The sequence below is a fragment of the Pseudopodoces humilis genome, chromosome 6, assembly GCF_049639895.1.
Source record: "Pseudopodoces humilis isolate 2021_Gansu_Grassland_sample_001 chromosome 6, ASM4963989v1, whole genome shotgun sequence".
Taxonomy (NCBI): Eukaryota; Metazoa; Chordata; class Aves; order Passeriformes; family Paridae; genus Pseudopodoces; species Pseudopodoces humilis.
The window spans coordinates 31,211,886-31,227,835 of record NC_142205.1 but is presented as its reverse complement, the minus strand read 5'-3'; the positions used below and the strand labels follow the sequence as shown (position 1 = coordinate 31,227,835).

Sequence of the window (15,950 nt, the reverse complement as noted above, 5' to 3'; positions counted from 1 at the left end):
GTGAGGTGCCTCAGGGAGGCAAAGACTTAGTTTCAGATAAGCATTGTACACATAAGAGGCATGGCTGTAAGCCAAGCTAGTGTGAATTTTGACCTCCTGCTTTGAGGGAGGGGCTGTGTGAGCCCTGGATGAAGTTGTCCCACCCTAAACCCCTTGTAAGGGGTGGCCCAGGAGTTCTGATTGGGTTTGAGACCTTGGGGGTCTCTCCCTTGCTGTGTTTCTAGTGGTCCCTGACCCTGAACTCCACCCTAGTTCTGTCCCTCAAAACCCATCACCCTGCCTTTGTTGGGAGCTCTCAGACTCTGAAGGACAGTTTGTTCCCATGCTGAATAAATGGTTTCATCAACAGAGGCCCATCTCGTTGGTATTACATGCTGGTTCCCAGAAAATGTAGCTTCCCTGGACATGATCATGCAGTTTCTGACTACAACAACTTCCTTTTTTCCTAGACTCAGTTTTGGTGGCATGCTAGCTCTGGGAGTGTTCCGAGAGATACTGCAAGTACATCCTCACTCGTCCGTGTTTATGGACTGGATAAGCTTAAGCTGGGTCTGTGTAGTAGCTGGTTACTCTGCTCTTAAACATGTAAATGAAATAGCTACATCTCCAGTATTTTGCCTGACTGTGTTTTGTTACCATTCAGAACCACCTCCCTCAAGCTTACTCCGACCACAATATGAGAGCTGTGCCTAACTTTTGTGCTGCTTTTTTTCTAAATTATTCTCTGGACATGTGGATTGCTTGGCTGCGCCCTCCTTTAGGTGCTGTCATATTCTTTCCAGCACTTGAAAACATAAGTATAGTGTAAGGAAGGCTACACAGTGGAGTTATGGCAACTTGGGAACCTGATGAGATTGCACACCACTGAAGTAAGCACAAATGTATCCACTTTTACTGTCTGCCTTAAAAATACCAACCGTACTTGCTGAATCTGCTCTGGTTCTGTATGCCCTAGAGTGTATCTTGCACTATCTTGCTGGCTCTTGAAAATCACACTGCAAAATGTTTGCAAGAGCTTTGTTGCTTTGAAAATTTCTGTACTAAAATAAATGAAGAATTAAACCAACTTTATTATTTTCTGGGTTAGTCTGCAGCTACCCCCTCTTCACTTAAGAGGGGACCACACAACTACTTAAAAATGTCAGGTGACCTCAGCTTTTGGTGTGTCCTACAAATAGCTGGACCAGTTCTGCAGAATATTCATGAATGCCGAGGCAGTTGAAGCAATAGCACTTCTTGTCCAGAAGGTGGTACTGAGAAGGTCCCCTCCAGGAAACTGATGGTCAGGTCCCTTGGAAAGCAGGGACACACAGGTTCACAAACAGTATGCAAGGACACGTATCTGAAAGCTGCAACTTTAACTTGGACTTTTAGAAACAATTTGTCCGTTTGTTGTTGTTTTGGTTTGTTTTTTTTTTTTTTAAAGTACAGAATATTTTATTTTCTCTCTTAGAAATTAAATATATTACTATCTCACATATTTAAATTCGCTTTTAAGAGGAATACTGTACCTGGCCCTGGAGGAAACATTGTTGCTGTTTCTACTTTAAAAAACTAATATATTCCTATGTTAGTAATCTGTCGGTCAGGATATCAGTTTTTAGGATACGCCCCCGAGCTTTTTCAGAGACACTGGAAATAGCCAGGAATAAATCGCAGCTGAGTTTTTAATAGGATCGTGTGCTGCTGCTGCTGCTGCTGCTGATTTGTGACACATCTGTGTGTTTCTGTCGGTTTACTTGTGGTCAGCAACCACAAGCAGCATCCCAGCTGTGAGGTTAGGAGCTACCTCCACCCTCAGCACCTCTGAAAGCCTTACCTCAGGAGGGCTCGGTGCCGACCGGGGAGCCGCGGCTGCCGCTGCTCGGGGGACGCTCATCCCGCCGCTTCCCTCGCCGCGCCCGGCCACGCTTTCGCTTTCACTTCTGCATCTGAGCAGAGTGTTTCCTCACGCTTCTCGTGTGCTGCGAAACTAGCGCAGAGGTGGGATGCTTCCAGACAGAAGTGGATAAAGCGCGCAGAGGTGAGTCGGTAAAATTCTTCACTTCATAGTAATAAATGTGAATATCGAGGTGCAAAGGCAAAGTGCTGCTCAGGAGTTTGGGTGATTTCCTTGATCCTGGATTTCTCTTAACTTGCAAGCTAGCCAAGTCAGTGCCAGTTTTTAAAGTTCTTGCTCATACTGTTAAAACTGTATTTCTTCCTTTTGCCCATCTGAAACGCTGTCTCTGAAGTTTGATAACGGGTATGTGCTTTCTTCACTGGACCCTCAGACAAAGCTTAAACACCTAAAGCTGATTCCGGATTTCTTGCAATGAAAAAACCAGGAAAAGGCAGCCCATTGTGCCTTCCTGGAAGTCACCTGAAGAACCTGTTTTGTGATTGTGCAATACATTTCTTCTGCCTTTCAAGCTTAAAGATGAGCTGGCAACAATTGCTGCAGAACCCAGCGGCTGTCTGATTACCCTAAAACAACCCCTGAGAATGATGCAGACCAGGATGCAAGCTTCTGCCACAGATAAGCTTCCCTTCTGTTTTCCTTCGTGTTTCCAGCAGTCGAGGTGCAGAGGAAAGAGGTAGGACAAGTGGTCCTTTATTTTCCTCAGCTACATGGACACAGGTGCTGTGTTTGGCGGCAGCTGTGGCAGGCCAGACTGTCTGCAGGACCACCCTGACACATATCATCCAGCAGGGAATTGTTTTTTCATTAAGGTTTATTTTAAACCACCTTTTGTAGACCTTTGTGTGTGAGCCTTTACAATGTTTTATATGTCCCTCTATCCCTTGCTTATATCCCCAGTCCCACTGGATTATACAAATGTCTCAGCTGGCCAGATTGCTCCCAAAAATGCAGCCACGAGGTTCCCCTCTGGCCACTACAGTGTGACTTTCTGTCACTGGAGCAGTCCTAATGCATGACCTCTGAAAAGTCAGGTCAGCTATGGAGTCAAACTCTGCTGGGATCTGACCTGCTAGGCTCCTGCTTGGCTGCAGGTTGCAGTGTCAATTCCTTAAAGTGTTTTGTTATGATAGTGGAAATTTTTCTCTTTAGGAAACATCAATTATGAAGAATTTTTTTTTTTTTTTGGATACAAATGTGCTAGTTTAATTTCTGTTCTCAGTTCTTGTTTCATATTGTTTGCTAAACACAATACTCTAATATGTTCAAAGCTCGATCATGTTAATTAAACACAGGTTCCTAGGTTCCTAGGAAAATGAGAGTTGTAGAAGTAAGAAAGCTTATACTTCCCATGAGTTAGCCTTTTGATGAGCTTTTCTAGCTTCCTGTTAAGTCTAGGCAGGTTTATTCCCATGTACAGCCTGTTATGCACTGGGACAATAATAACCTTCTCTGCCTGGGAGCCCATCCTGCTGAGACTGAACTAATTGGTAAGTTGAGGTTGGTAGGTAGGTTCCAAGTTTGTTGGCAGAAGGCCATACAGATATGTGTGTATCAAGACTGTGGAGACACTTTAAGCATCAGGGTTGAAAGTGTAAGCTTTCTATTTTTTTAAAAAAGAAAATTGAAGACAGAAACCTAAGCTTACTGTCCTCTGCTAAAGCATGAAAAAAACGTTCTGGCAAGCACTCATGAAGTATGTTCTCCCTCTACTAAAGATTAATTCTGTAGAGAATAATCTGGAAGATACAGAGGACTCTTCTTTTGATTAGAATAAATGCCATTTAATTAGACAGGCTCTATGACTCAGAAGGCTAGTCAAACCCTTCTGAGCTCTTACAGCTCTGTTCTGGTCAGAATTTATATGGAAATAATTTTCTTCCTTGTGCAGTAAAGTTTCATTACAAGATCACCAGGTGAATTTAAATCTAATGGATACTAAATGGAAAATGAACAAAATATGAAAAAGCCCAAGATTCATTAGAAACTTAATGACAAAACAGATAGAATCATTGAAAATTAGTTTCAGTGTTGATATCCTAATCTAAATGACCAAAAGTTATGGGGTGGAGTATATAAATTATTAAATGTGTGAGTTCTCCTGAAAGTATTTGGAAAAATACAATGAATCCATGGGCAGTGTCTCCTCTATACCTTGGCTTTTCTCTGTTTTTTTCTCTGATTAGGTTGGTATTGACGTATTTTGTGTGTTCTTACTTTCTCATTTATGTTTCTATAGCCTGGTGTTCCTTCTTTCTTTATAAGATGAAATGACAGAATTCTGTGTGATTGACTTGTATAATAAAAACTGGGAAAAACTGTAAAAGAAAGAAGTGGTATATTATGAATTTTTGCTGCATATAACTATAAATATTTTACATGTAATTAAGCTCAGTGATCAATTACTAACATAGAGAGGCTTATGTACAATTTGTCATATGTAATGTATTTTATGAATGTTGAAGCAATGCAAAATTAATCAGAAAAGAGAAAGTGATTGGAAATTTTCATCAATAATAGATAAAAGTTGGTACCTTTCTGAACATACTTATTTTTATGTAAGATAATATTACTACTTTTAAATAAAAGTCTTTATTTAGATAGATTATTAGACATAGCTGTTCTGCAGAAATAAATGCAGAAAAAAATTCATGAGTTAACAACACCGACTGTTTGCTCACATGTTTTTTAATCCTTGCTTGCTTAGCCTTCAGTTGAAGATGCAAGTCCTGTCAAAATGATTGTAATTTGCAGTGTTCAATTTGCCTTTGCAGATAGAATGATGCAAAACGCTCTTCTTTGGTGGAGCAGCTTATACGTCAGACTGATGTTTGTCTTCTGGCCGTGGGCATCAGCTGGAAAGCAATGTCATATCCAAAATGAAATGGCTGACTGCAGTCACCTAAAGCTGACTCAAATTCCCTCTGATCTTCCAAACAATATAACGAGTTTAGACATTTCTCATAATCAGCTAAGACAGCTAGGTCCTGCAAATCTGACCAAGTACAGCCAGCTGGTTTACTTGAATGCAGGCTACAACAGCATCTCTAAACTGCAACCAGAATTGTGCCGAAATGTGCCCCTCTTGCAGACTCTGAAGTTAGAACATAATGAATTGCACAAGTTCCCTGACAGAGTCTTTGCTTCCTGCACCAACCTGACCGAGCTCAATCTAGGATACAACAGACTAAGTATAAAAAATGATCCTTTTAATACCCTGGAGGTAAGAGTTAGAAATGCATCTTTTCATGTAAATTATAAATGGGGAATTCACTGTATTTTCCAGTGTGTGTACAGAACTGCTGCATTGGTATCTCAAAATACCCAACATATAATCAGCCTTTCACTGAAAAATTAAATTTTTGCTGAAGAAGAGGCCTTGTGGCTTCTTCTTTTATAGCACATTGGAGTCTCAGTCATGTTTGTGAGTTAATGCTCTCCATTCTTCTTTCTGTGATTGCATCCCTTTGAAGCATCTCTCCATGTGGGATATGTGCTGAGTGAACAGCAGCAGCAGGTGATGAGAATAACAGTGAGTTACTCCACTCGATGGGAATAACTTCCACACTGAGCTGCCTGGATAGCTGGTAGCCTAAAGTCTCGAGGTCCAGGTTTAAATATTCAAACCAGGAAGGCCGGTGCTTAGGCTGAATGTAGTGTCTCTCAGGACTTTAAGAACTGAGAAAGAGTGAAAATGCTTTTATTGTACCTTTGCTTTCCCTGGTAGTTTACAGGTGGTTAAATATTCTTGCCTGTAGCAGAGATTGGGACACCACCACAGAAAGCAGGAAAGGATTATTTCACTGTCTTTGCACCAGGCGGGAGTTATGTAAAAAGAAGAACCTAAGGACAAAAAAAGTAAATAAAATGTGTGGCTACTAATTGTCAGTGTTCTGAGTGTGCATGTGGTTTTGAGTAGGTCTGAACTTTTCTGCTAAACTCAGTATTCCAGTTCAGTTACATAAAGGGTACTGTACTTGCACTGTAGGACTGCTGACACAACAAAATACAAGTAAGTACGGCCAGCTTCCATGCTGGGAACTTCACCTTTGTCATTCCATTATGGGGCTGGACCACGCTGAAAAAGCATGGAATGCAATGTTTAATACTGCAATAGTTGTAGGCTTTTGCATATAACACTTAATCTGAGATAGGAGGGCCTTCAGTGAATTAAGGAACTTTATCTACTTTGGTTTGTAGTAGATATTTTATCAGGTTAATACTATTAATACCATGAAAGTTATTGGTGTGAAAGATGCAGAATACTTCTTCCAGCAGGAGCTTGAAAGCTGCCATTTCTCTATTACAAATTAATTTAAAGTGTAGTATTTCAACTAATTTCTAATGAATTATACTCTAATTAAATATTTCTAATTTTTTGTGTATTACATAAAATTTAAAAAATTAATAATTTTATAATTTTTTTCTTGCAACTTCTCTCCAGAACTTGAATATTTTGGACCTATCCCATAATTCCTTGAAGTCAGCCAATTTAGGATTGGAGCAACAGTTGGAGAAACTCCATGAGCTCATGTTGGGTAGCAACCAAATCACTGAGTTGAAAAAAGAAGACTTCAATTTTCTTAGAAACACCTCATTGAATAGTCTTGATTTGTCATCAAATCCACTAAAAGAGGTAGGAAGCATTTCAACAGAAATTCAACAGGTGTAAGTGTAAAATGGAACCATCCTGATTTATCCTTTATGGGTTTATGGCATGTACATTACAATTTTGATCTGCTGAGGTCCAAAACCCATTCTATTTTATGCAGCATCATTCCTGACCTCCAGCAGTGATTTACAGCGTTATTGTTTTGCCACTGAAATCAGCACAGGCTGGTTTCACAGCTTGTTCCATGTAGATCAGAGATCAATCAAGACCTAATTTGGGATGCTCTAAGAATCTTTACCAGGTATTTTCGGTGCAGAACTTGTTTTGATGTGCTGAAGATGAAGGGCTGACACACTTTCTAAGTGGGTAAGAAGTGTGGTACTATGCAAGTCTGGTTATACAATCTAGGTTTCGCTTCCCAGTTAATCAAAGAGTGTTCACTTGTGGCTATTATTTCAATGGGAACCCCAGAGAAATAATAATTTCAGAAACATATGCTCCTTTAAAAAATAAACTCACATGGGCGCTTTGTCCTCCATCTACCTCACTGTGCTCTCTGACCTGTTTCTCAGTGTCATGATTCTTTGAAGAGTGATGGTAAGTGTGGCAATTCTAAACTGGTTGATCCTCAGCATACAAATACTGAATATGCACTGAATTTCCTTGGTTTGCTTGTTTTTTGTTTGTTTCTTTTGCTTTGTTTCCCAGTTGACTGATCTCTAAATATATATATACATTGAATCTACAAGAATTTTAAGGTGGTATAAGTTTTTATCAATGCTAAGAGTGAAACCCACCATCCTCTTTTGCTTGGCTGCTTCATCCCTCCCTCTTTCTGATACCACTTTTTATGACCTGGATCCCCGGGGAAACTCTCCAGGTGTTTTGGCTTGGTTAGCTTGAAGTCACACTGGTTCCCTACCTGGTCCACTGTGTGACTGCATGTAGGGTTATTCCGGCACAAGGGTACAGGGTGTGGATGAATAAATAGTGCTACTCCTTTCTTGGGCACTGTTACTTTGTGCCACTTTCAGCCGCTCTGGCTTTACAGTACTTCTATTTAAAAAGCAGCCTTATGCATTTGAATCATTCTGACAAATTGAATATTTAATCCCTCAGTGGATATCTTAATCAAGATGAGGGGCCAGCGCTATGATAAAAGCTTGTGATCCATATTGTGTAAGCAAGTGTGTAGTATTAGATTTCATAGTAGCTTCTCCTTACACAGAGAAACTGGGTTTCTTCTTGTCTGCCTGCAAACCTAATAACTAGTAAATTAGTATGCCTAGCAGATACCAATAGCATAAAGCTGAAGAAAGATATAAAAAATTTTATTATACTTCTAGAAAAAGAGTTTTGGTTGTTGGATACAAACTTGCATCTCAATAATCACCTTTCTATCTTCTTCTAAAATAATATTACTCATATTTATGATAATCATGTTATAAATGATAAAACCACTGTCACAAGAGGTCTAAACTCAAAAAAGTGTTTGTCTGAATTTGGATGTGAAGTAATCTGGATGTAGGAGTTCTATTCTGCTTGAAAATCTCATTTGAAAACCTTTAAAAGTTTTTGTTTTATTGGTTAACTTTCTACATAATCTCTTTGTTTAGGTCAAGACTTTTTTTTTCTTGTCCTTTCAGTTTCATACGGGATGTTTCCATACAATTGGAAATCTGTTTGGCCTCATACTGAACAATGTTGAACTTGGTGAAAATCGCACAAATAAACTTTGTACAGAATTATCAAACACAGCAATTCAAAACCTCTCATTGAGCCATGTGAAACTTTCCTACATTGGCAAGTCAACTTTCCAGGGACTGCAAGGAACAAATCTTACAATTTTAAACCTTTCCCAAAATTCTCTCTCTGTCATAGAAAATGACTCATTTCAGTGGCTTTCAAGTTTACAGTACTTAAACCTGAAGCTTAATAAAATTAATATATCTTCACGTTTATTTTATGGATTATCCAGCCTCAAATATTTGAATCTCATAAACTCACTTACTGGGAAAATTGAAGATTTTTCTTTTCATTGGCTATACCACCTGGAGTACCTTATAATGGATTATAACAATTTTCCAGGAATTACTGCTAATATGTTCACAGGTCTGAACAACCTGAAATATCTGAGCCTCTGCAACTGCAACATAAACTTACAAAGAATAACTAATAAAACATTTTCATCACTTGCTAATTCTAGCTTACAGGTTCTCAACCTCACAAAAACCAGAATCTCTACAATAGAAAGTGGGGCATTTTCTTCCCTGGGACACCTGAAAATTCTTCATCTTGGTCTCAATGAAATTAGTCAACAGCTTACAGGTCATGAGTTTAAAGGTCTCAATAACTTACAAGACATTTATCTTTCCTATAATAAAAACTTGACTTTGCAAAGTGAATCATTCATTTTTGTTCCAAGTCTTAGAAAACTGATGCTGAGGAAGGTAGGCTGCAGTAATCTGGCACTTTCTCCCTCACCTTTTCATCCTTTACGAAACCTGACTGTCCTGGACATCAGCAATAACAACATAGCAAACATAAAAGAAGACTTGTTTGATGGACTTGACAAACTTGACATCCTGGATTTGCAACACAATAATTTAGCCCGGCTTTGGAAACATGCAAATCCGGGTGGCCCTGTTCTTTTTTTAAAAGGTCTTCCCAATTTGCGAATTCTTAATTTAAAATCAAATGGGTTTGATGAAATTCCAGTTCAGGTTTTCAAGGGTCTGTTTCAATTAAAACTCTTGGATTTAGGATCGAATAATTTGAATTTGTTTCCAGCAACTCTGTTTGATGACCAAGCCTCTCTGAATTCATTGAACCTTCAGAAAAATCTGATAACCTCAGTTGAAGAAAAAGTATTTGGCCCACCTTTCAGGAGCTTGAGAAAACTAGAGATGGATTCCAATCCCTTTGACTGTACCTGTGAAAGCATTGCTTGGTTTGCTGATTGGCTTAATGAGACCCAAGCAGATGTACCTGGACTGAGGTCCCAGTACATTTGCAACACCCCACCTAAATATCACGGTAGTCTGGTTTTGTATTTTGATAGCTCAGCTTGCAAAGACAGTGCACCATTTAAACTTCTTTTTGTGGTCTCTACCACTATTGTGACATTACTCATTTTTATCGTCCTTACCATCCATTTTGAAGGGTGGAGGATAGCTTTCTACTGGAATATTTTAGTCAATCGAATGCTTGGTTTTAAAGAATTTGAGAGACAACAGGAACGGTATGATTACGATGCCTACGTTATTCATGCAAGAGAGGACAAGAACTGGGTGTCTAAAAATTTCATGTCTCTGGAAAAAAATAACCACTTTGAAATTAAGTTTTGCTTAGAAGAACGGGACTTTGAAGCAGGTGTATCTGAATTTGAAGCCACAATCAACAGCATAAAAATGAGCAGGAAGACTATTTTTGTTGTGACTGAACACCTCTTACAGGATCCCTGGTGTAAAAAGTGAGTAGGATATAAAATTTTATCTGTAAGGGGAAAAATTTCTTAAGAGATATTTTAACAAGAATATTTTTATTGTAATTTAATAAAAATATAGCATCTAATGGAAAATACCCATGCAAAATCTACTTCAATATATTTACCTAATATACTGTAACTTCAGTTTAATTCCTAAGTTAATAAAGTTAATTGTTTCACACATATGGTAGTGTACATTTGAATATCTAAGTCAATGTTTTAGGCATTTTCTTGTATTTTTTTTGTGATTTGTTTGTTTGGGTTTTTGGTTTTGTTGTTTTTGGGGAGTTTTTTTGGTTGGTTGGTTTCTTTTTGTTTTCAGGATTTTTTTGGGGGGAGAGTCTTTTATTTAGTTTTGTTTGGTTCGAGTTTTTTACCAAAAGTCAGGCTGTCACCTTTGCAGATTGCTTCCCTTAAAATTACACATTTGAAGAAGAGCAACAATGAGTGAGACCACTAGCATTGAAAGACGATTTTTGTTTGCCTTTAAATTAGTCTTTTCACCACTCTTATATAGTGGTCTCATAAAGAAAGGGATAGTGCTAAACAAAGCTATATCAAGGCAGTGCACTTAGGTTGTATTTTTAGAGCATTAATATACTTTTTATTTGTTAGAGGCAACTAATTTAAGAAAAGTAATAACTATTGTATATCACAAAATAGACATTAAGCCCCCTGTGAAGAACTGTTTGTCTTTCCTTTTTCTTTCACATAAAAGAAAACATTGATTTTTGTCTTATTTTTGCTTCAGTTTCAAGGTGTATCATGCTCTTCAGCAAGCTGTTGAACAAAGTCGGGACTCCATCATACTGATCTTTCTTGATGATATCCAAGATTACAAGTTGTATCATGCACTTCACCTAAGAAGAGGAATGTTCAGATCTCGCTGCATCTTGAACTGGCCAGCCCAGAGAGAACGAGTCAGTGCATTTCATCAGCAATTAGTGACGGCACTTAAATCTAAAAGTAAAATGTGCTGATTTTTGAACTATGGATTTGAATGACAGGGTCATTTTAATGTGTATTTTCTACCACTGGAAAACTAGCAAGCCTTCATGAAGGTCTGAAAAAGTTTGTCATCCTGTAAATTTATGTAAGAGTCACTGTAATTTAAATTTATCTGTTTATATTCGTATTTTTGCTGATATTTTAATTCAGCTGCACTGAAGTGATGTTAAAAGGGATCATAGTGGATAGTCATTTCAATCAGTGTATTAAAAATGTGGTAGGAGTTCTGAAAAGCAGTGAGAATCACTGATGTTGTAGGAAATGATGTAGGGTAGAAAGACAGACTCTCTAAGGGGATATCCAAAAGAAAATGCATTAATGATGAAACAGAAAATCCTTTGTTGAAGGTAGACAAAGAAGAGTGGACACTACTTCTTGCTTTTGAAACATGGGGGATTCAGTGCTCAGACTGGAAAGTTTTCCTTGAGAAACACAGTAACACAGAAAATTACTTCTGTAATTCAAAGAAATACATCAGTTTCAAAGTGAGTTTTAAAACCTTTATGATTACGCCTTCTGGAGGGACTAATACTGGTTGCTATCAAAAAGTGGCTTTCAGGCCGATGAGTCAAATGATTTAATAGATTTGGTATCAGGAAAAAGTTGTTTTGCTCTTCTCTGGTGACATTCAGAGAGCTGGCATTAATACTGAGAGACATTAATACTGAGAGATGTCACCTTGATTCTTAGAATGCACACAGAACTGTATGTGGACCTGTACACAGAACTTGAAATCGATGTGAAGCTTGGCCACAGCACAGCTGCTGCACCTGTATAAAATTAATAAAGGCACAGATATGTTTATAATATAACCAGAAGATGACTTTGTGGAGAAAGTTGTGCTACTGCAATTTCATTACCATAAATTTTGTTACTGGTGAAAAAACAACAAAAACAAATAGTTTTAAATACTATCAGGAACATTATTGTGACTACAGTTAGAGGTAGAGTGGGAAAAAAATTCAAAACTAGATTAATTTCAATTTTTTTGTTTCCTTTTATACAGTTTTGCCTTTGATAGCTAAAAGAAAAATTGTAAAGAAATCAGATAGAATTCTATAGTTTAGTTTCTTGCATATTACTCTAATTTGACCTTTTTCCTGAACATATTTTATGGAAACGTGGGCTAGATGGCAACTGCCAGGTTATTAAAGCTCAAACATATGGGCTAGCTGCTTGATCTGGAGAGAGAGCAAAATGTGCTTTGCAAGTGTGTTAGTAATGTTTAACACTGACTAAAATGCTGTGGTGAGTCTGAGCACAAGTTGTTGTAAATTAGACACAAGGCAGTTGTTTGTATATTTTTGTTAATATTTAATTGCTGCTTCAAGGACTTTTAAAAACTTTGTCAGCTTTTAGTAGGTCTGTGATCCTTCAATAGCTCAGGAATATTTTTAAACTGATTTTCCCCCTAGCATTTCCCTCATCTACTTCAATACCAGTATTGCTACAAGAATGCTCTTTTGCTGTATTAGAAAACAGTTCTATACTTAACATTTTAAACAGCTTTTCTCATTATTTGGTATATGTATAGATGAAAAACATTGGGTTTTAATAGGTTTCCTATGTCCCATGATGATAAAAACCTAAACAAGACAAATAATTAGTGAAATAAGGTTTTTCTTACACTGAAATAGTGAAGGGGTGTCTTTACTTGCTTGGGAAGTCCTGAGTGAAAACTAAACAGGCTTTGCTTACAGCTAAAGTGATAGATGATGATTCCCTAATTACAGTAATAGGATTATCCCCATTGTGATGCTTTCATCTCATCTTTCTGAACTATTCAGGCGAAGTGACAAATTCTTTCTTCATGCTTAGGCCATGAAAGTTGAGGAGGCAAGTTGGTAATTATGGTGTGCCAGGTATGCACCATGACAATTGTTCCTTGTCTTATTTAAAGACTAACATGTGACAGGGCTCCTATCCTAAATCTGCAATGACACATAGCAGCAGAATTTCTCTTTCCACATCAATATAAATTGTTATAAATTGTTTAGAAAATGCTAGTAGTTCACATGGGTATTAAAAATGACATAAAGATGAAGAGAATGCATGGAGAAATGCTGCAGTGAAATGTGATACAAGAGGTCAGACTAGATGATCAAATGGTCTTTTCTGACCCTTAGAGCCTGACAAATGACAGCATGTCTAAATTCCTAAAGCTTTTTCTAGTTACTACAAAAGCCCCCAAAATTGGTTTCAGAACAGCAAAAAAAATGTTATGAAAGCTTAATTTTGTAATACAGCTAGCGATACAAACAAGAAGTACTTGGTGATTGGTGAAAAATCCCTTTGAATTATAAACATATGATGAATATACTCTAAACAGTTATTTTAGTACCTAGATTCAGTTTAAAATAATTTACCACAGCAAAAGACATTATAAAGGTTCACAATGAGAATAAGACTAATGTATAAAAAAAGACACAAAAGTAATAATCACAGGGCCAGTGGTAATCATCATTTATACCAGACCTAAAATTTTCCTATAAATTTTCCCTGTTTTTCTGAAAGTTACCTACTTATGCTCTGCTCCTGTAGATTTGTTTGACAATTTTATTGAGAGTAAATAAATGTGTTTACTATGGCTAAGAGTTGTAAGTGCTTTTGGGATTTATAGTCTATGTCTGAGCTGGGCAGTCTCTTTGCAGTGGGCAGCGTCAGATTAAATTATACTGAATTGCTGATGGGTTGAACAACAAATAAATCAAAAGTAGTTCCAAACTTGTAATATCAAAAATATTATGTAGGACTAAAGAGGAGCCATTTGTATTGAAAGCAAAATATGTAAAGGACTTGAGTGAGGCAGAATGCTCAAGTCTGGAGATTTCGAGTGGAACCTGACTGTTTCTGCAGATCTTGAATGACAAGGTGTTATGGTTTAGGAATAGTATTCCCCAGTTCAGTGTTCTAAATCATGTGCTCACTCCTCCCTCCCCCAGCAGGCTGGAGAGCAGAACTGGAGGCACAAAAGGTAAAGATCACGGGTTGAGGTAAGAACAATTTACTTGAAAAAACAATGAAACAAAAACCAAACAGTAACATGAACAATATTAATTTAATAAAAGAGTGTACAAGAGAGATGGTCGATTCACATATGAGTTCTTACCACATGGAACAGGACCAGAAAGGACCCCTGCCCCTTGTGCTCGATGTGAGGTGATAAAGAATAACCTCAGGGTCCTAGCCATGCCCCTCCTTGCTACTGCAAACATTAACCCTGTCCTGGCCAGAACCAGCACTCAGGGAGTAATGAGCAAGTTTCAGACAGTAATGTTCATACATAGAGCTGAGATAAATATACTACCCACAAATTAGCTCAATTACACTACCTTCACTGTGGCTCAGTCAGGGCTTTTTACCACGGTAGGAATAAATCCAGATTGTGCTGCTTTTAGATTTATGTCCATCTATTCCATGAGGTTTTGTCAGAACACATTTATTCAATTTTTTAAGAAAAAGGCCAGGAATATCCCAGTTTCAAATATCAGTCCTCTACTTGGTGTTCTGTGCACTCTATCTGCCAGTTCACTGTACTCCTTGATGTACTAAGAAGACAAGGTAGGGATAAAATTCCTCACTTTGTACCCTTGGTTGTTGTGGACCACCAGCAGCCAACTTAAAATCAATAGTACAACTAGTTGCTTGATGTGTGATCCTGGGTCTCATACATATAAAGCAACTGGTCTAACTTTCGGCCTGTGCTGTTCTTTTGGGCACTCCAAGAGACACTTGACTTGTGGTGTTCTGAGCTGGCACCATGTTTGCCTCGTCCATAATACCAAGCATTACAGTGTTCCCAAACTGCTGCTGGTGTGGTTACATTTCTCTTCACACAGGCAGACAACCCAGTGCTGGAAAGCTAGGGCAAAGTTAATTATTCCCCACTCGTGTACCCCCAGCTGTCTGACTCGTGCCACTGACACTCCCTACCGCTCTCCAAGCTGCCTAGGATGCTTGGGAGCGTTTTTAAACACACGTGGGTTGTTGGCTTCCACACAGCTCCTTTCTGCGTCTGCCTGGCCTGGTGAAAAAGATGTGCTGGGTTGGGTCACTCTCCACTTCTGTCAAGCCATTCCTATGCACACATGTGTGAAGAAGGCCCTGCTGCCCTGGCAGGTGGGCTTCGGTTTTGCCCCTTAATATTAGATGGGGTTCTAACTGGAGGGGAAATCGCAGGCTTTGTTTGCGCGGCTCGCCGGCCGCAGCCGGTTGCTGCCCGGGGCCCCGCAGGCGCGCAGCCTGGTCGGGGCTGCCCTCGGGCCTTCCGCCGGCGCGGAGCTCCCCGCCCGGGGCGGTGGTGCCCGCCGGGCTTTGTTTCGCCTAGCAACGCCTGCCGGGCCGCAGGCAGCGGGCAGTTCCCGCCGCAGGCCGCCGCCCCTCCACAGGGCTTGCGGCGCCGGGAGGGGCTCGCGCCCCGCGCTGCCATGAAGGTGGCGGCTCTGTGGGCGGGGGCCCTCCTCTCCAGGCTGCGCCGCGCCCCGCCGGGCCCCAGCCCGCGCCCGGCCCCCGGCGCCACCGACAAGGAGCCCGGGGCGCGGGCGGAGGCAGAGGGGCTGCTGGTCATCACCCCGCCCGACATCGGGGAGGAGGCGGAGGCCGAGGGCGACCAGGCGGCCGGCATCCCGCGGCACCCCGCGTGAGTGAGCGCCCCGCAAACCTTGGGGTACGGGGGAGGTGTGTGCCCCGCACTCCTGTGGCTTCCTTCCACCTGTCTTTTTCTGCCTCTGGGTGTCCTGAGAGGTACCGAACATCTCTCCGTGGGCAGGGTTTTCCTTCCCCCGGCAGTACGCCAGAGGCGGTGAAGCGCACCTTCACGGGCAGGAGCGATGGCTCGCACGGCGAGCGGCGTGTGTGCGGCGCCGTAAGGAACCAAGAGCTGGAAAACCCTCGGGGATCCGCCTGGAAGGGGACGGGAGTCAGAGCCCGGCCCCGCACTGCCG

At 40.1% G+C, this 15,950-nt stretch overlaps 1 protein-coding gene across 3 annotated transcripts; it reads left to right on the top strand.

Moving 5' to 3' along the window:
- Nucleotides 1–1,935: 1,935 nt before the first annotated feature.
- On the top strand, nucleotides 1,936–13,594 carry TLR3 (toll like receptor 3). 3 transcript variants are annotated; one of them, XM_014263168.2, is made up of 6 exons: nucleotides 1,936–2,023; nucleotides 2,413–2,576; nucleotides 4,675–5,123; nucleotides 6,345–6,536; nucleotides 8,159–9,984; nucleotides 10,751–13,594. In XM_014263168.2, the coding sequence occupies exons 3-6, from the start codon at nucleotides 4,680–4,682 to the stop codon at nucleotides 10,977–10,979; spliced, it is 2,691 nt and encodes an 896-aa protein (XP_014118643.1). In that variant the 5' UTR covers nucleotides 1,936–2,023; nucleotides 2,413–2,576; nucleotides 4,675–4,679; the 3' UTR covers nucleotides 10,980–13,594. The 3 variants fall into 3 exon arrangements, with proteins under 3 accessions (XP_014118643.1, XP_005518062.1, XP_087912785.1); XM_005518005.3 differs by lacking the exon at nucleotides 2,413–2,576 and having other exon boundaries at nucleotides 1,943–2,023; XM_088056659.1 differs by lacking the exons at nucleotides 1,936–2,023; nucleotides 2,413–2,576 and having other exon boundaries at nucleotides 4,638–5,123.
- Nucleotides 13,595–15,950: the final 2,356 nt, after the last annotated feature.